The following is a 19,993-nucleotide window of genomic DNA, read 5'->3' as shown; positions in this document are numbered from 1 at the left end:
AAATGTATCTCTAATCACTGGGACCCATTCAGCGTTGTACATACATACATATATATATATATATATATATATACATATATATACATATATATACACATATACATATATATATATATGATATATATATATATAATGTTATGAAGATTTTCCTATATTCTACTGAGAAGCGGTAGTTTTCAATCTCGTGCAAGTTGCTACTTGCTAGTACAAACAACGGTTAGTCACTGAGAAATCAGAAGTATACATTGCGCACGGTCGAGTCGGAGTTGAAAAATGTAATATTTATTATTTTCTGCACACGTGCAGCATTTAAAAATAAATGCCAAACTCAACGGCATTAACATGAGGACTACGTCGTAAAACATCCAATTAATAAACTGGTTGAAAGGCTCGCGTCATAAACTTGGAGTGATGAAACTTAACGATCACTGTTGGCGTAAGTAATTGATCAAATTTCGATTGTATTCGGAAGAGAAGGTGTATAGTTTAATGTACATGCGTGGAATATTGACCATATCTGTAAAGGTTATGATTAAGCAATATCAGAGTTCATAAGAATGAGAAACCAGTGTTGTCACAATTGTAAACAAGCCTAGCCTCTCGAGGTTATTTGGTGCCTCTGTATACAGTTGATTATATACAAGAAGTTCGTCGATGCCATTAAAAAATGCATAGAGAATATTATGAAAATGTTAGTTACTAGATAATTGTTTAAATTTATGCAATAGTAAAGTTTCAAGTTTGAAATATACAACCTCCACCAGCTCTCATTGTTTTTATTGTATTGATATCCAGTTATATTATCATATGGCATTTGTGCAGCATTTTATCCTTCAGACTTAGGGTCATTCTGAATTTATAGTAGACTTTCATTATACTAGGAATGCATAACTATTCGCAAAATAAAATGTAGATGAATTCAGGTGAGCACTACACTGATGATACAGCACTCCAGAGGACCAGATTCATTTACATTTTACATCCAGTGGTTTCCAACTGTGACTTATATATACTGCAGTTTTTAACATCCCATAGGTATAAACTAAGATGCGAATAGCCCTGTCATCAGTAAGACCTTAATAAATGTTAATCACTACATGAAAATTTAGTGTTATTCCATTATCACACAAACACATTTTCACTTTTCATTTTTGAATTTCAAAGGTCTTTTTTTTTTCTAGGAAATGGTTGGGTTAGGTTAAGATAGGTGAGGTCAGGATATATTAGGATAGGACAATGTAAATTTCATGTTAGATATACGTGTTTGTGTGATTCTGTAAATTTACCAAAAATTCATTGGCAAACAGGTTGGTATTATTTCCACAGTGACCAACCTATAGGGTAAGCCACTACGAAAATAATACCAACCTATTTGTAAATGAATTTTTGGTAAGGTAAATTTCCATAATCATATAAACACTTACATTTCATAAAAATTACATTGTCCTAACCTAATATATTCTGACTTAACATGTCCTAACCTAACCATTCCTTATTGTCATGATCATTGTATTTTTTTTTTCTTCTTTTTTCTATTCTAGTATCCAGCAAACATATTTTTCACTTCTTTACGTTTTACATTTGAAAGATATAGTTTTTGCATGGAATGGTTACATTAGGTTAAAAGCTATCGGACAATATATGATTAATGCTAAACATTATTGTTTGTGTGGTATGGAATTTTACCTTTTTTATCCATTCTAGGTCAACTCCCCTAACCAGTTACACCAACTTTTCTTAAATGAAGATCTTGTAGCAATTCTTCCCTATATAGTATATGTAGAAATTCTTCCCTATATAAGTAGTAATTATTCCCTGTATAGTATAGTACTTATTCTATATAGGGAAAATTTTCTACATATACTGTATAGGAAAGAGTTACTATATATTGGGGGCCTGTCTGGGATCACCATATGTAGCAATTCTTCTCTATATAGTGTATGTAGAAATTCTTCCCTATATAGTATAAGTACTACAGTAAACCCTTGATATAATAGATTTCGATATACCTGATATCAGATATAACGGACAAAAAATCTAACCAGAAAAACCCTCGCTATAACATATTTTCATCCATTATAGCAAGGGATCCTTGGTTATAACAGATCTTCGGATATAACGACAGACCCCTGTCCCCATATTGTCCATCATGTCGAGGGTTTACTGTAATTTCTAATCCTACTAATGGGGGGGTGAGGTAGTATGTGTGAGAAAATTTGACGCAGCCCAAAGGGATTTCTCCCCGTCTTCTCCTTTTCTGCATGAGGGGATGGAGAGGGGGGGGTGCCAATTTAATGAAGCAGCCTTGCTGTGGATGTGCTGTGTCTTGTGACACTGCTTCTGACCCAGGGCAGTGGACATGATACAGGGATGACCCGTCATCCAGGAGGTGCCAAGATAAGAGGGAGGGTAGAGGGTGGAGAGGAGTGGAGTGTATTGGGGATGGAATGGGTGGGAAAGGTTTCTATGCCTTTGTTTTTTGGCTACCTCTCGTATAAGGGGGGAAAAGCCTTTGGTATATGTATGTACTAATTTCTAATACTGGACAAACTTCAGGATATAACGGATCTCTCCGGTATTTCCGTCAGATATAACAGATCTTCGGATATAACGACAGACCCTTGTCCCCATATTGTCCGTTATATCGAGGGTTTACTGTGCATATAATGTATAGGGAATGATTACTACTTATATTATGTAGAGAAGAATTTCTACATATACCACATAGGGAAGAATTACTACAATCTAATGCAAATATATGTTCATGATATAAATTTTCTTTTATCTCATAATATATGTGCACTCCACTTTGTTACTCATTGTGGTCATCCACATCAACAACAGTGGTGGAGAGATAAGGAAGCCAAGTGTTTCATATTATCCAAGAAATTATAGCACCCTAGACAATATTGCATTCAGAAAAATATATATAAAAAAAATAAAAAAGTGAAACTACATGCTTACAAACTTTTCAACATTAGGTCAGGTTGACAGTCAATTTACCTTTAACTCAAAGGTGTTGGAAATCAATAGATTAATTTAAGTGATTTTGGTGTTATTTCTATTAGAATTGACTCATTTTCATATTAAACCTGGGTGTATGCAGAGGTGACCCCTGATGAAAAAAATATATACGGAACTTATTTGCAGTAGAAATCAGTAGCTAATTTAGGCAGTGTGGTTCTTAAATCCTGGTTGATGGATGTCATGCAGAATGTCAGAAAAAAGGAGGTACAGTGATGGTGGACTGGCTGGTGAGATTTAATGTTTGTTTAACCTCTTCACTCCGGGGCACATCGCACATTTGGCAGCATTAGCTACCCGACGTGCGATGTTGCGTCATAATAATCGCATTATAAAAAATAAAGTCAGTGCTCAATCGTTCGTTCTCTTTCACACGTTTATTTTGATAACTATAGAAAATTGATGAAGCCAGTTTAGAGAGAATCGAAATTACGTAGGTACGACTACAATAAATATAATCAAGATGGCAACGTTGGCATCATTGAGTACCCACTTGCTCCTCATGCCGCCTACGTAGGCGTCACCGTATGGAAGTGGTTAAGAGAGGATAGAGTACCAGTAGGGGGACAAGTGTGAATATACTAGTTTTAGAGGGATCAACTTGTTAAGTGTAGTTAGGAAGGCTTATGGGAGGATCTTGATTGATAGGATTAGAAGAGGAACAGGGAGTAACTGGTGAGGAATAGTATGGGTTTAGGACATGTAGGGGTTGTGTAGATCAAATTTTTGTGGTAAGACAGATATGTGAGAAAGCTTAAGGAAAAGGTAAAGATGTTTTTAGGGCTTTTATGGATTTGGAAAAGGCTTATGACAAGGTAGACAGGAAGGCACGACTATTGCAGATATATGTGATAGAAGGAAATCTTTTAAGTGCAGTCGAGAATTTTTATGAGAGTAGTAGAGCTTGTGTTAGGATTAGAAATAGAGTGGTTTGAGGTAAAGGTGGGACTTCGTGTCAGGGATATGTTATGTTGCCTTGACTGTTCAATTTATACATGGATGGGGTGGTGTGAGAGGTAAATGCAAAGGTAGTGGGTTGAGGATTGGAGATGGTTAAAGAAAATGGAGAAAAGTGGGAGATAAGCCAGTTGTTGTTTGCTGACGACATTGCGCATGTAGCAGGATCAGAGGAGGGGTTTAAGAAGTTATTGACAGAGTTTGGGAAAGTGTGCGAAAGAAGGAAGTTGAAGATAAATGTGGGTAAAAGTAAGGTGTTGAGATGTACAAGGGGAGAGAATGGCAGCAGACTGGAAGTGAGTATTAAGGGAGAGAGACTGGAGGAAGTGGATAGTTTTAGATACTTGAGTGCGAATGTAGTGGGAAAGGGAGGAGTGGAGGTTGAGGTAGAATGTAGATTGAGAGAAGTGAGTAAATGCCTTTAGGGATTAAAAAGTGTAATGAGAAATAAACATTTGGGAATAGATACTAAGAGGAGATTGTATGAAGGAGTGATTGTGCCGACAGCACTGTATGGGGCAGAAACATGGAACATAAAAGAGAAGTTTGAATGTGTTTAAGATGAAGTGCCTGAGAAGTATGATAGGGATTATTAGGCTTGATAGAGTGAGAAATGAGGAGGTGAAAAGGAGAACAGGGGTGGAAAGGGAGTTGTTGTTGTTGTTGTCGTTCCCTAGACTGTCTGTCCGAGCAGTCCCGTCTCCCCAAGGAAGGCCACAGCCGAAACTGGGTTTTCCCACAAATCCTTTATAGAGTGTATGTTGTGTTGTTTGCGTGCATGATTGTGTATAATGCAGTCTTCCATTATGTGTTGTATGGTATGGGGTGAAGTGTTACATCCTGGGCAGCTGTTCACAACACGGTCGTCCAGCCTCTTCTGGTAGCTTAGAAGTGCTGGGTGGTGACCGCATCGCAGTCTGGCCAAGTGGACTCTGTCCTTACGTGGGAGAGAGGATTCAGAAGGGTGGATATCAGGGGGTCTGGCATGCAGCAGTGTGTTGTCTTTCAGTGTGTTAATAGAGCGGTGAGTGATATGATTATGAATATGTTTCCGGAGGCTGGTATTTGGTGGTTGTGGAGGAAGAGAAGAGAGTATCTGTGTGTAATAAAGGTCTTTGGGTGTAGTTTTAATGTTTCTTGGTGTGTGTGGGTGTTCTGCTATGTAGTGTAGCGGGTGTGATGTGTTTGTGGTGGCTGCAGCAAGTGTTTGTGTGCCTCTCATGTCGAGGTGGTCCTTGACTTTGAGGACTTTTGTTTCATGGTGTAAATGGTCTGTAGGTGATGTATTTGTGCAGCCTGTAATTGTTTTTAGGGCTTTGTTTTGTATGATTTGAAGGGTGTTGTGGTGTGTCTCACTGAGATTAGGAGCCCATGCAGGACTCGCATAATTCATCACTGAGCGTATGCATTGTTTGTATATTGTTATATTAGTTTCTTTGTTTTGTCCAAATGTTGTTCCAGTGATTGACTTAAGTGCGTTAAGTCTAGGTGTGCATTTGTTTTTTATGTTTGTGATGTGTTGTTTGAAAGACATGGATGTATCGTATGTTACACCAAGAATTTTCGGTGTGTTTATGTGTGGTATTAGAGTGTTGTTGATGTAGAGATGAGGTATGTATTTGTGTTCTTTTGTCCAGTTGGTGAGAAGTGTTGCTGTAGATTTGGTTGGAGCTATTTTGAGTCTGTTTGTGATGAACCATGTGTTGAGTGTGTCAAGGTAAGGCTGGATTATTTCTGCAGCTTTGTCTGTGTTACGATGTGTGCATGTGATTGTTATGTCGTCTGCGTAGGAAGAGATTTGTATTTCTGAGGTGTCTGGCGTGGGTAAGTCATGCATGTATAGATTAAATAATGTGGGGGATAGAACTGAGCCCTGTGGTACTCCGTTCTTAATGTTTCTGATGTGCGATGATTGGCCATTATATGACACATGAGCATTCCTGCCTGCCAGATAATTGGCCAGCCATCTTTTGGGTGTTATTGTGCATGTCTGTGTTATATATTTTATTTGTTAGGTTGTGGCGGGGGATAGCATCAAAAGCTTTACTAATGTCCAATGTTATAAGAAGTGTTCTTTGGTGGGGCCTATCTGAATTGATGCCATCTAAAATTCTTTGTGTGAGGTTTGTCAGAAGAGTGTTTGTGGAGTGTAGTGGCCTAAAACCGTGTTGTGAGTCAGCAAGGGGAATATATGGTGTGACAAGTTTAAGTATTAGGCGTTCAATGACTTTAGAGGGGGTGCAGAGAAGTGTGATTGGGCGGTGCGATGTTGGGATTGTTGGGTCTTTGTTCGGTTTTGGAATGGTGATTATTTTACCATGCTTCCAGATGTCGGGTATTGTGTTGTGTGAATAGCTGTAGTTTGCAATGTTTGTGAGTGCGTGTATACCTTGTGGTCCAATGTGTTTTAGGTGGATGTTGCTTATGTTATCAGGGCCACAGGCAGATGAGTGCTTGAGACTATGCATTATGAGTTTTGTTTGACTGTCTTTGAAGGGTGTATAGTCTGAGTCTGTGGGAAAGTCTTTCTTACGTCGAATGGTGCGTCGGTCGTCAGGGTGAGATGTAAGATGGCTCGTCTGTGCAAAATGACGTATGAGTGCGTTTGCTTGTTGTCTGTTTGAGGGTAGATTATCTGTTGTTGTGATTATTGCTGCGTGAGAGCGTGTAGTGTTAGTGTTGGATAGTGTGATGCTGTTGAGTGTTTTGTACAATTTGCTGGTGTTTGTTTTGTGATCAAGTGTATTGATAAAGTTTTGCCAATTTTGTGTTTTTTGTTCATGTATTTTATTGGCAATCACAGTGTTTAGTGTTTGTATTTGGTCTGCTATGTTTTGAGGGATAGGTGTGGGGGTATCGTGTTTAAGTGTGTCACGTTGTCTGATGAGGCCTTGGATTTCTGGTGTGAAGTTGGGGTTGTGTGATTTTCTGTTGCCTCTAGGGATGTGGGAGTTGGAAGATAGGGTTGATGAAAGAGTATTGGGATGGTTTGGTCACATGGAAAGAATGAGTGAAGAAATATCAGTAAAAGAGGTATGGAAGGCAGAGGTGGATTGAGTGAACATGAGGGGGTAACCTAGGATGAGATGGATGGATAGGGTAAAAGGGGCATTGGGAAAGGGGAATGCCTATTGAGGAAGGATGGGAGAGGACAAAAGATAGGGGTGAATGGAGAATGGTTGTGTGTGGATGATGCTGTGATACATGAAGGGAATTGGGTGAAGGATGGGGGGTGAGGGAGTGTTTGTGAAAAATAAATAGATGCAGCCCGAAGGTATTTCTCCCCATCTTCTCCTTTTCTGCATGAGGGGATGGAGAGTGAGGATTGCTGATTTAATGAAGCAGCCTTGTTGTGGATGTGCTGTGTCTTGTGACACTGCTTCTGACCCAGGGCAGTGGGTAAGATGCAGGGATGACTTGTCATCCAGTAAGTGCCAAGATAAGAGGGAGGGAAAGGGGTGGATGGGAGTGGAGTATGTTGGGGATGGAATGGGTGGGAGTGGTTTTTATGCCTTTGTTTTGTGGCTACCTCCCGTGAAAGGGGGAGAAAAAGCCTTTGGTATATGTATTTATTTACCTAGTATTTTATGGGAAGGGGAGCTACGCTCGTGGTGTGCCGGCTTTGTGTCTCGCAGTGTCTAGTTTGCTCTTAAATTCATGAATGGTTTTTGCACACACTATTTTTTCATCCAGTTTGTTCCAAGTGTCCACCACTCTATGTGGAAAAATGTTCTTCAGATCTCTTCTGTAAGTATGTTTTTTGAGTTTCTTTCCTTGTCCTCTTGTGTTTCTCTTGTCCCAGTTTAACAAGTCCTCTCTTTTGGGTATTTCTGTGCCCTTCATGATTCTATAAATGGTCACTAGGTTGCCTCTCTCTCTTTTTTGCTCCAGAGTCAGTAACTACAATTTAGCCAATCTCTCTTCATATGACAAATTTGAAAATGCAGGGGCCATTTTTGTGGTTGCTGTCTGGATTCTTTCTATTTTCTTTATATTCTTTTTGGTGCTGGGTGACCACAATGTCACCGCATATTCTAGTCTAGGCCTTATCAGTGTGACTAATGTTTTTTTAATCATTTCTTCATCCAAATATGTAAATGCCACTTTTATTGATCTTAGCAAGATATTGGATTCTCCAACAATTTTGTTTGTTTATCATAGGACAAGTCGTTTGAGATAATTACTCCTAAATCTTTTTCAGATCCCACTTTCTTTACCTCCTTAGTTTCAATTTTATATTGTCCTGATATTCTATTTTTACTTTTTCCAAACTCCATTATGCTACACTTCTTAATACTGAAGTCTACTTCTCATTTCTGACTCCAGTTCCATACCTTATTCAGGTCTTCCTGTAGTGATTTGCAATCCATTTTGGTTTTTACTTTCCTTAACAATTTAGTGTCATCTGCAAAGAAGCTCATGTAACATTGCACATCATCATCCATGTCATTTACATAAATAGCAAACATTATTGGAGCCAATACAGATCCTTGCAGAACTCCACTGATGATCTCCTTCCAATCTGAATATTTTTCTCTAAGTACTACTCTCATCTTTCTACCAATTAGGAAGTCTTCCATCTATTTTAGTAGGTTCCCTTGTATCCCTCCCATATGTTCCAGTTTTTTTTTAATGATTTTTTGTGTGCTACATTGTCAAAATCTTTTTGTAAGTCCAGGAAAGCACAATCAGCCCATCCATCCCTTTCTTGCACTAAGTCTGTTAGTCTTGACTAAAAACATATTAAGTTTGTGGTGCATGATCTTCCTTGTCTGAACCCAAATTGTCTTGGGTTTATTATATTATGTATGTGCAATTGTTTGCTGATGACACTACGCTCGTAGCTGGATTGGAGGAGGGATTAAGGAAGTTAGTGACAGGTTGGAGAGGTGTGTGAGAGGAGAAAGTTGAAGATAAATGTGGCTAAAATTAAGGTGATGAAATGTTTAAGGAGTGAGGATGGCAGTAATTTGGAAGTGAGTACTAAAAGAGAGAGGCTGGAGGAAGCTTTAGATACTTGGGGTCACAGTGGTGGGAAAGGGAGGAGTGGAGGTTGAGGTAGAATGTAGGTTGAGAGAAGCAAGTTAATGCCTAGGGCAATGAAAAAGTGTAATGAGAAATAGACATTTGAGATAGGATACTAAGAGGAGATTGTATGGAGAGGTGATTGTGCTGATAGCACTATATGAGGCAGAAACATGGACCATAAGAGAGGAAGATTTTAAATGTATTTGAGATGAGATGTCTGAGAAATATGGTGGGGGTGACTAGGCTAGATAGAGTGAGAAACGAGGTGAGGAGGAGAGCAGGGGTGGAAAATGAGTTGGGAGATAGGGTTGATGAAAGAGTATTGGGATGGTTTGGACACATGGAAAGAATGAGTGCAGAAAGATTAGTAAAAGAAGTGTGAAAGGGAGAGGTTGATGGAGTGAACAGGAGTGGGCGACCAAGGATGAGATGGATGGATGGGGCAAAAAGGGCATTGAAAAAGACAGGAATGTCTGTTGAGGAAGGGAGAAGACAGAAGATAGGGGTAAATGGAGAATGGTTGTGATGCTGCTCTGATGCATGGAAGGGAATAGAGGGGAGGGGTTAGGGAATGGTTATGTGTAAATGATATTGTGAAGCAGCCCAAAGGGATTTCTCCCCATCTCTTTTTCTGATTAAATAAAGCACCCTTGCTGTGAATGGGCTGTGTCTTGCTGCATTGCTTCAGACCCAGGGCAGTGGGTGAGATGCAGGGATGACCCGTCATCCAGGAGGAACCAAGAAAAGAGGGAGGGAGGGGTGGTGAATGGGGGTGGAGTGGGTGGGGATATAATGGGTGGGAGAGGAATTATGGCTTTTTAATTTTGGCTACCTCCCTTGTAAGGAGGAAAAAGCCTTAGGTATATGTATGAACAAGTTCTTATGATGGGTATAATAATTTTTTTATTTTTTTTATTTCAGTAAAACTTCAATTTGGCATTGTTTAAGTTGGGTTTTGCTCCAAGTTGGCAACCTAGTGGCAACCATGTCAGTACTTATGAGAGGCGAGGTTCAGGGTCTGTCATAGATGCTAAATGGCCATGTCCACACCATAGAGGTGAGTCATCCAGATGTGCTTATCAATACTCAGTATCCCTTAACTAGTGCTGCTATCCACAAGTACACAAATCTGGTGTAGTAGTCCCCTAGAATCACTAGATTTGAATCCAATCTTGCTTGGTTTTATTTCTGGGCATTTGTAAAACAAAATATACAGGAACACATTTCTTAGTTATATTTTGATCATAAAACAAAATGTACAGGAACACGTTTCTTAGTTATAGTTTAGTCTTTTGATTCAATTGAACATTACAGACTCCACCTGGGAAGTGGAAACCAAGACATTGTATAAGAGTTGAAAAGGAAACTTACACAGGAACATGTTTTCTATACTCGGTGGAACAAAAACTGGCCGTTTGGGCGGAGCACGGGGATTCCCCCTGTTTTGCCACATATAATTATTTTATAATTTTATTTTATTTTAAATTTTATTTTATCATTTTATAATGTTGCCACATATAATTATATTATAATTTTTTGTCACACATCACCACTGAGGTAAAAATCAAAGCAATGTTTTCTATACAAAGGTTTCGTTTCCTTGAGTCGTGGACATGGCATATGAGCGATAGAGAGCGACGTTGCCACTCCATCCCTTCTCTGGCCACGCCCCCACACTGCATTCAGAAAGCATTGCATCCACACGCACATTCTCGCCATGGATAAATACATTATATATGAATATATATATATATATATAGAGAGAGAGAAAGAGAGAGAGTGGGCAGGTGGGTGGGTGGGCTAGCCGTGGGGACCGTGTTATCTGTGGAGATGTGGCAACACCGGGAAATTCCCTAACCCCGCCTTAGCGGCCAATTCTCGTTGCGTCCACTATAGTTACATTCTGATCATAAAACAAAATGTACAGGAGCATGTTCCATAGTTATACTCTAATCTTTTGATTCAATTAACCATTACAAATTTCCCCTCTCAAGGAAAAACAAAGACTCTATAAGAATTGAAAATGAAGTTTAAAAGTCCTTTTTTCTTTCACAGGAGCAACAGGATGAGGTAGAACCCCCGTGCCATCCACCAATTCAACAATTGGTATTGGATTGAATCAACCCACCCAAAAAGGGACAGCACAACATCTAACAACAACAACGAAACCTTCTCATCCCATTGCAGAAATTGCATAAGCAACTAGTGCAACCCCATTAGAGAGGTGGTTTATCTTGGTTGGATAGAGAACCTTTAAGTGCGGGGGGGGGGGCAGTATAGAGGGGAAGATGTTCATGTGTTTGATGTGAAACTAGCCTTTGTTATGAGTGACTTGTTGACAGGTCTTCTCTGCCTTGGGTCTACAAAACTACTTACTTCAGGTCTCTGTTACCGTTTATTTCAGCATTAAATACCATTAGCTTCAGTTTCCACATTTGCCGCCTGTGCCATAGCAGTCATGGCTTCACCCTTTAATACCAATACATCATCAAGCCATGGAACCACAACCTCAGCAGCAGGTTTTGGTAGCACTTCACCTTCTTCACCTTTTAGCATGACTTCGGGGTCATCCTTGCCCTTTGGTGCTACAAAGACATCTGCCACACCTTTTGGTGGTGGGGAAGCTCCTTCATCAGCAGCATTTGGTTCTTCAGCAGCCATAGCCTCACCATTTGGGTCTGCATCTGCAAACCCATTTGGCTCAAAGAGTTCTTCAGCGGAAGCACCAGCAGGGATACAGGCTTCATCGCCATTTGGCACCATACCACAAAGTCCAAGTAAGGTCTCAGCCCCTGCTTTTGATAAGAAATTGACACAATCACCCTTTGGTTCAAAGTTACTGGGATTTAGTCCCAACACAGGACTGGGCATGTACAGGACAAGTGCAGCGTCTGCTATGTTTGGTGCAGCAGTTTCAACCACACCATTTGGTGGGCCTTCTACACCCACCTTTGGGGCTATATCGACACCATCATTTGGTTCCATTTCATCTCCATCCTTTGGAATCATGTCCCCTTCATTTGGCTCCATGTCTTCATATGGCAGTATATCATCCCAGACACTAAGCACCACTTCAACTCTTTCATATAGTACCATGCCAGGTACTTCCATCGGTTTGACTTCCACTCCGAGAATGAGCACCGCAGAGGCACCATCATTTGGTTCTCCAACAGCCACTTCAGCACCAACATTTGGGTCACCACCACCACCACCGTCATCAGTATTTGGGACAGCTTCAACTGCAGGATTTGGTGCTACCACAGCTCCGGCTTTTGGTGCCACCACAGCTCTGGCTTTTGGTGCCACATCAGCACCAGTATTTGGTACCACCACAGCACCAGCATTTGGTACCACCACAGCACCAGCATTTGGTACCACCACAGCACCAGCATTTGGTACCACCACAGCACCAGCATTTGGTACCACCACAGCACCAGCATTTGGTACCACCACAGCACCAGCATTTGGTACCACCACATCACCAGCATTTGGTACCACCACAGCACCAGCATTTGGTACCACCACAGCACCAGCATTTGGTACCACCACAGCACCAGCATTTGGTACCACCACAGCACCAGCATTTGGTACCACCACAGCACCAGCATTTGGTACCACCACAGCACCAGCATTTGGTACCACCACAGCACCAGCATTTGGTACCACCACAGCACCAGCATTTGGTACCACCACAGCACCAGCATTTGGTACCACCACAGCACCAGCATTTGGTACCACCACAGCACCAGCATTTGGTACCACCACAGCACCAGCATTTGGTACATCATCAACAGTGTTTGGCTCATCTACAACACCCACTTTTGGGACTACAGCAGCACCAGTGTTTGGTACTACTACATCAAGCCCAATGTTTGGTGTCACTACAACATCACATGTCTTTGGTGCTACACCAGCACCCGCATTTGGCACCACTACATCCAACCCATTGTTTGGCACCACAACCACCACTGCTGCTGCCACCACTTCACCATTTGGTGCCACAACAGCACCATCATTTGGCAATACTTTGTCCACATCAACTGGGATTTCAGCCAAATCAGGATCCTTGGGATTCGGTGGAGCACCTACTCAAGCAGCACACGCTGTCTCATCAGCTAGCACCATTGGCAATACTTCTCAAGGTTCTGTGAGTACCTCGGCAGTTTCACAAAGTCCATTTGGTAATACCCCTTCCCAATCACCATTTGGATCAGCCACCACCCACTCACCCTTTGGTGCTTCTGCTTCCCAAGAAACACCGAGTACCTCCGCATCTCAAGGACCATTTGGTTCTCCCACATCCCAGGGAATGTTTGGTGCAACCACTTCTCCATCAACATTTGGTATGCCCATGTCACAAGGACCATTTGGTTCATCTACCTCACAGGGATCATTTGGTACAGTCACTTCACAGAGAACATTTGGAACTGTCACATCACAAGCAACATTTGGTACAGTGACTTCCCAGGGACTGTTTGGAACAGCCACTACCCACCCTGCTTCCTCAGCAGCCCAACCTACAGATGCAGCAGGTGAGGCAAAAGTGAGCGTAAGTGCTTCCAAACAGGTACCTTTATTTAGTGCAGCGAAAAGTAGTACATCATCTAGTTCTCTCCGCAAAGAAGCTACTGGACTTTTGGCCTCAAAAAGCAAGGCTTCTGAATCCCGGACATCACCCATTCCTCGGGTGTTTGGTGGTACTGCTTTCCAGGCTTCCTCATCTTCAGTGTCCAGGGATAGTAAGGCTGAGTCGGACTCCACACGGGTGAAGAAAAGGATCTCTGGTCCTCGATCATCACCACTGCCTTTGACTGAGGATGAAGGAGCCAAAAAGAAAGATACACTGTTTGGTAAAGAAATACCGCCTGCACAAAGTCAAAGTGATCCGCTGGAGATTGTAGATGAGGTACTCCAACAGTCTAAGAAGGATCCAAAAAGTCTCGAGTCATCACCGGAGGGTTCAGAAAAGAAAGAAGTCAACAAGATCATAGCAGTTCAGATTCCTGAGAGTTGCCTGGATAAAGAAGTTCTTCGGAGGCACTTCATGAAATTTGGAAAAGTTACAAGGGTGAGTGTGAACCACAAGAACAACAAAGCCACTATTCAGTTTGAGAGTAGCAAAGGGGCAGCTAAGGCAAAGGAGCTGGGCAAAAAGCTCCACCCCAAACTCCCAGAAATAAAAATATTTTTTGGAACTGTGTTCAGACGTAAAAGCCAGGAAGGAGTCAAGAACACGTTTGCTTCCAAGAAGAAGGAAGGTGCTGTCAAGAAACTCAGGGAAACATCCCATTCATCTGAGGATCTTGAACCTTACAGACCCCTTGCCAGACCTGGGACACATGATGACCTACCGTACCAGCCTCTTGTTAGACCCCAAGTTGCTGCTCCTTCCCAGCTTCCTCCATCTCCTCGTTCTGCTTTTGTTGAAGTTGGCAGTGTTCAGTCGCGAATAGGCAGACGACCCCCAAGTTCCCAGTCACCTCATCCTCCACCTCCTGTTTGTGTTGAGGAAGTTCAGACAACACGTGCAGTGAAGAGTATAGTTTCAAAGACCACACTTTCCACCTTACAAGCGAAGCCTTCATCATCAAAGGCAGCAAGAGCATCTCCAATGAGGGAGACTAAAGGTCATTCAGAGATGAAAGTGACACTTCAAACAAAAGCTGTGACCAGCTCAGAGAAGTACTTTGTTCTTGACTATCGGGACAAGCTTCTTCGGCAACAGCAGAACAAAGGCAAGGCCAAAGGTCTTTCAGCCAGTTGCCCTGACATGTGCCCAGAGAAGGAACGTTACATGAGAGACTTCAAGAATGACCTTAGTACTTTTGAAATTATAAAAGGTGAGGGGGTGGACCATAATTTGGCTGTTAAAAAGTACTCCCGGAGCTCTGCTGACCAAGAGGAACCTCTTCCACATGAGCTGAGACCTGGAAAAGTTCTTGGAATGACTATGGACTATCTTGTGTGCAATTTCATGGATCGAATGGAGGAGGAAAGCATTGATAATGAAGTGTGGTACAACTTCATATGGGATCGCACTCGAGCTATAAGAAAGGATCTCACCCAGCAGCAGTTGATAGATCAAACTGCTGTGAATTTGGTTGAGAAATGTGCAAGATTTCACATACATTGTGCAGCAAGACTGTGTGAAGAGCCCCCTGATGTGTTTGACCCCAAAATGAATACTGAAAACTTGACCAAATGTTTGCAGACTCTTAAGCACCTTTATGATGACCTTCAAGTCAAGGGACAGTTTTGTGAAAATGAGGCCAAGTTTCGTAGCTACTACATGCTGCTTAATTTGAATGAGGGTGACATAATGTTTGAGTATCAGCAGTATCGCACAGAAGTACGCATGAGCACTGAAGTTCAGTTTGCTGTTCGAGTGCTTCGTGCACTGTGTTCCAATAATTATATCAGTTTCTTTCGACTTTTGGATGAGGCTTCATATTTGCAGGCATGTATTCTGCAGCGGTACTTCAGGCAAGTACGCACTAAAGCACTAGAGGTGATATGCAAGAGTTATTCATTGACAAGCAAGTTGCAAGTGTTGCCTACAGAGAAGATCCTTTCTGCTCTTGGTTTTGAGAACATAGATGATGCTACCACATATCTTGAGTTTCATGGAATTCCTGTCACTGACCAGGGTGTCACATTTGATCGATCCAAAATCATACTCTTCCCAGAAGAATGTCCTCCGGTAGTTCGTGGTAAAAGTCGCATCGAGAGCAAAAGAACATGTCTGGTTGGAGAAGTTGTTCAAGGGGGGCCCATGCCAGAGAACCCACTGAACATTCACATCCCTCATGACAGTTTCAATGATCAGGGCTTCCTGAAGCACGACTCTGTAGCATCTACCAAACCAGGAACCTCAACTCCAAGTGAAGCCCATACTCAAGATATACCACCTAAAGCACCTGAAAGTGCCAGAGAAAGTACAAAAGCTGATGTAGCAGACCAAGAGGCAAGGCAAGCGTATAACAAAGAGCTGGTGGCAGTTCTATATGAGACTCAGACATCTGTTTTGAATGAAGTGGTGCAAGAACTGGCAAACTCTATTGCAGTTGAAGTTGTGCTTATAGCACATAGGAAGGAGGCAGTCCTGCAGATAATTCATGACCTTATAGAAGAAACCATAATTGAAGAGCTGACAGATTACTGCAGTAAAGCCATCAAGGATCTGGAGGAAGAAGAAGAAGAAAAACGTAAAAAGGAGGAATTGGAGGAGATGCTGAGAAAGAAGGAAGAGGAAAAGGCAAAAAATTTAGCTGCATTTGTGTTGACATGTGAATATGAGCAGGAGGTTGTTGAAGACATGGTGAATCAGCTGTGTTTGGAAATCATAAAAGAAGAGGAAGAGGAAATAAAACAAAAAGTAATTCTAGAAATAGAGAATGACTTGCTTGAAGGGACACTGGAAGAGACACAGTTTGAAGAGCTCTCATCCTTGGTTAATGAGGTCCTCCAGCAAATGGAGGGGGAGAGGACCCAGCAGTTACAAGAAGCAAAGGCTAAGGCAGAATCTTATGTTATTGAGACATTTGTACTAAGGTGGCGAGATCAGATGCTCAAGCTCAAACGTCGCCAGGTAGCCATGGAGACTTTTCCTGCTTGTGGAAGTAGACTGAGTGTGGTAGAACAGGATGAAGCCTTTAGTTGGGGTTATGCCAGGAGTAAAGAGCAAAACCTGACAGCTCAACAGCTTGAACACTTGGAAGCCCAGAGTCAAAGAAACTTGCACATGGCCAGTTTGAGTTGTCGTCTGGAGGAAGAGATTGCTTGGGCTCCATTACCACTGAATTCATTGTTCCAGAAAGCACTGCAGGCTTCTCTCCCATCAGATAACATGCTTGATCGCTGCTTCAAGTTACTCCTTGTAATGCCTGAGGTGAAGAGCAATCTAGCTGCTCTTTGGCTTCGTAGCAAGTTAGGAGGGGATACAGCTGAAGCTATAGATTGCCATCTATTTATATCCCAGTCTGTACAGGGAGCTACACATCACATCCTTATACAGGAGGTAGCTGAGGTCACACCAGAAAAGATGTTTGGAGCAGCAGGTGTATTGTACATACCAACAGCTAAGGAGCTAGATAATGATGTGTTAAAGTGTTGCCAAGATATTGAAAAGATAGCTTCTGTTGTTGTTATAACATATGCCCAGGATCGAGACCTTCCTGATCAACGTGTATGGCCAGTGTGTGATGGAGATCTACTATTACCCCAGACATCTTCACAGCTTGAGTCATTGGTGCTTGAACTCTGGCATCAAAGGTCATTTGGAGTACAGGTCAAGTCTGGGTACTTGACTGACATTTTTTGGAAGATGATGGGCCGTCACGTAGTGGAGCGAGTTTTGCTGGTGGAGGAGGAGCGCATCAGTGAGGGAGTGCTGCCTCCTGATCCATCAGCATATGTGGAATTGTACAACTATGCTCTTGAGCACTTAATAAATGCCACACATGATCAAAAGCTTCGAGATCTTCAGTGGCCACCTGAGGAAGTTGAGGGTATGGATGGAATTCCCACAAAGTCTTGGAACTGTACAGATGCCGATCTTGTAGAGGAAGTCCTCAGTTCTGCTCGGCTGCCAACACTGTCAATTCCAGAAGTAGCCACTTTGCCTCAAATTGAAAAACTCATCCAGAGTCAGATTGCAAGAGTTGTTGGAAAAGAAGATGGAACAACTTTGTTGGCACATGTTCGGCACATAATGGATCGTGCTGCTAATGATTTCTGGTATCACAGGCTTCATCAGGAAGAGGAGTTCAATGAAGGAATGGATGTTCAAGCACATGTGGTGGTACCTTGGTGGAACATTGTCCGAGCTTTCATTGAGTACCGAGCAAGTCTTCTTCCTGATTGTGTCATGTACTACCGTCCACACATGCTTAATTCTTTCAGTACTCCAGATACATGGAAGAGAGCCATTGGTATTCGAAAGCCATTAAATGAAATTGTGGTGGGAGAAGGTGCCAGCAAACGAAAGGCTGCTCAGGCCAGCCCTCGCTTAAAGAAACGTGCATATGTGGACCCAGAAGTTTTAGAACTTACAAAGAAGACATCGGATCTGAGAGTTCTCATGGCAAAGGAAAAGGAAAAGCTCCTTGAGCTTGAAAAGAAAATTGCAGAAGGGTAGAATGTAAAATGTGATGTAACATGATGAAATGCAAATAAAATTATTTTCGTAATCACATTGAACCAGGAAGTCTTGCAAAGAATTGTTTTGTTATTGCATTTTGTAATGCTTGTATGAATTGATGTTGCTGATAATTTTGTCAAGTTATGGCCATGATATTTATCTTAAATATTATTTTTCTTAATAAGTGATTAAATACATTTGTATATAATAAAATTTAAATCTTCTATGAAATTCTTTTCAATATCCTATGTTCATAGAGAATTCCCATAATCATATGAATGGAGGAAACCTGAGGAAAAGACCAAGAGTATGGTGGTTGGATGGGGTGAAGGAGGCATTAAATGCCAGAGAAATGTCTGTTGAAGAAGAAAAGTGAATACAGAATGATTATAAGTGGATGTGGATGAGGAAGTGATGCAGCCTAACAGTAAGTTGTTGTCTGCTACAGTGATTTCTGGAAGAGCAGAGTTTGCCATATAATAGGTTTTTGGATGGGAGTATAATATGACTTGGCTGCCTTTACAAAGAAAACACTTTTTGGTATATATCTATATACCAAAGGCACATACCTACTCCCACCTATACCACCCTTTCCTCCCTCTCATCTTGCCTCCTCATGGATCATGGGTCATCCCTGTATCCCACCCACTGCCCTGTGTCAGAAGCAATGTAGCAAGACACCGTACATGTATAGATATAACATTACTAATGAAAAGATTATAGGAAAATATGAAGTACTAACAACTTTCAAAGTGATGAAAGCTGGTAAGGAACTTGAGTTGGATGGGCATCCTGCAAAGTGTAAGAAATATTTATAAGAACATAAGACTGTAAGAGACCATGGGGCCTACAATAGACAGTTCTATCTCCATTACCACCTACCATCCTCATCCATAAAGTTATCTAATGTTCTCTTAAAACAACCAAAAGTTCCTGTGCTTACTACATGGTTACTAAGGTATCTATGGATGGAACCAGAGAGATGATTATGAAGGGACAATTGTGCAAACAACATTGGGGCAGACTTTGAATTTAAAAGACAGAAAGGACAATTTTAAGTGTGTTTGAGATGAAGTATTTAAGAAGTATGGTGGGGTCTACAAGGATGGAGTGAGAAATGAGGTGAGGTAGAAAGCAAATAGCTCTGCAAGGACCAAGTCTTTTGTTGTTTACATTTCCTTTGTGTTCCTTTGTAATGGGATTACACTGGGCTTCCACGGGCTTTTTCAGCGCCGACAGTCGAGAGTTCGTTTGAGTAAAAACAACTTTGGTTACAATATTTTATTTTTCAAATCTCCCTGTGGTGGGGGAAAAGAATACTGCCACCAAGTATTCCCACTTGGATCATAAGAGGCAAGAAGAAAGGGACGGGGATTGGGACTAGGCATCCTTCTCCTTGTAGCCCCACAGGGGACATAACTAAGAAAAAGTAAAGGCATAAGAGGGTCTGCGAATTTTCCGACCAGCACCCTAAGGTTTGGGTCTTTTAATGTGCATGGATGTGGTACAGATGAAAGTAAAAGGGAAGAGATAGGTAGTATGTTTGTGAGAAGAAAGATGGATGTGTTGGCTTTGAGTGAAACTAAGTTGAAAGGGAAGGGTGAGTGTAAGTGGGAGGTTATCAGGAGTGAAGAGAGGGCGAGGGAGGGAAGGGGTGGCTATTCTAGTAAGTGAGGAGATAGGTAAACGTGTAGTGGAGTGGAAGGAGGTTTCCTCAAGGATAATGTGGATGAAGGTGAAACTGGGAAAGGAGATGTGGGTCTTTGTAAGTGCATATGGGCCTGGAAGTGAGAAGAGTGTAGAAGAAAGGGAGGCCTTTTGGATAGATTTAAATGAGTGCATAGA

At 41.7% G+C, this 19,993-nt stretch overlaps 1 protein-coding gene across 3 annotated transcripts; it reads left to right on the top strand.

The window, feature by feature from the left end:
• Positions 1–210: 210 nt before the first annotated feature.
• LOC143038589 (uncharacterized) lies at positions 211–18,379 on the top strand. 3 transcript variants are annotated; one of them, XM_076207994.1, is made up of 3 exons: positions 211–436; positions 9,931–10,066; positions 11,065–18,379. In XM_076207994.1, exon 3 carries the CDS (start codon positions 11,468–11,470, stop codon positions 18,143–18,145), a length of 6,678 nt encoding a protein of 2,225 aa, XP_076064109.1. In that variant the 5' UTR covers positions 211–436; positions 9,931–10,066; positions 11,065–11,467; the 3' UTR covers positions 18,146–18,379. The 3 variants fall into 3 exon arrangements, with proteins under 3 accessions (XP_076064109.1, XP_076064111.1, XP_076064110.1); XM_076207995.1 differs by lacking the exon at positions 211–436 and adding an exon at positions 673–691; XM_076207996.1 differs by lacking the exon at positions 9,931–10,066.
• Positions 18,380–19,993: the final 1,614 nt, after the last annotated feature.

The sequence above is a fragment of the Oratosquilla oratoria genome, chromosome 24, assembly GCF_046742065.1.
Source record: "Oratosquilla oratoria isolate Oo_2021 chromosome 24, ASM4674206v1, whole genome shotgun sequence".
Classification (NCBI taxonomy): Eukaryota; Metazoa; Arthropoda; class Malacostraca; order Stomatopoda; family Squillidae; genus Oratosquilla; species Oratosquilla oratoria.
The sequence above is the reverse complement of the archived record's forward strand: the minus strand, read 5'-3'. Positions and strand labels throughout refer to the sequence as shown.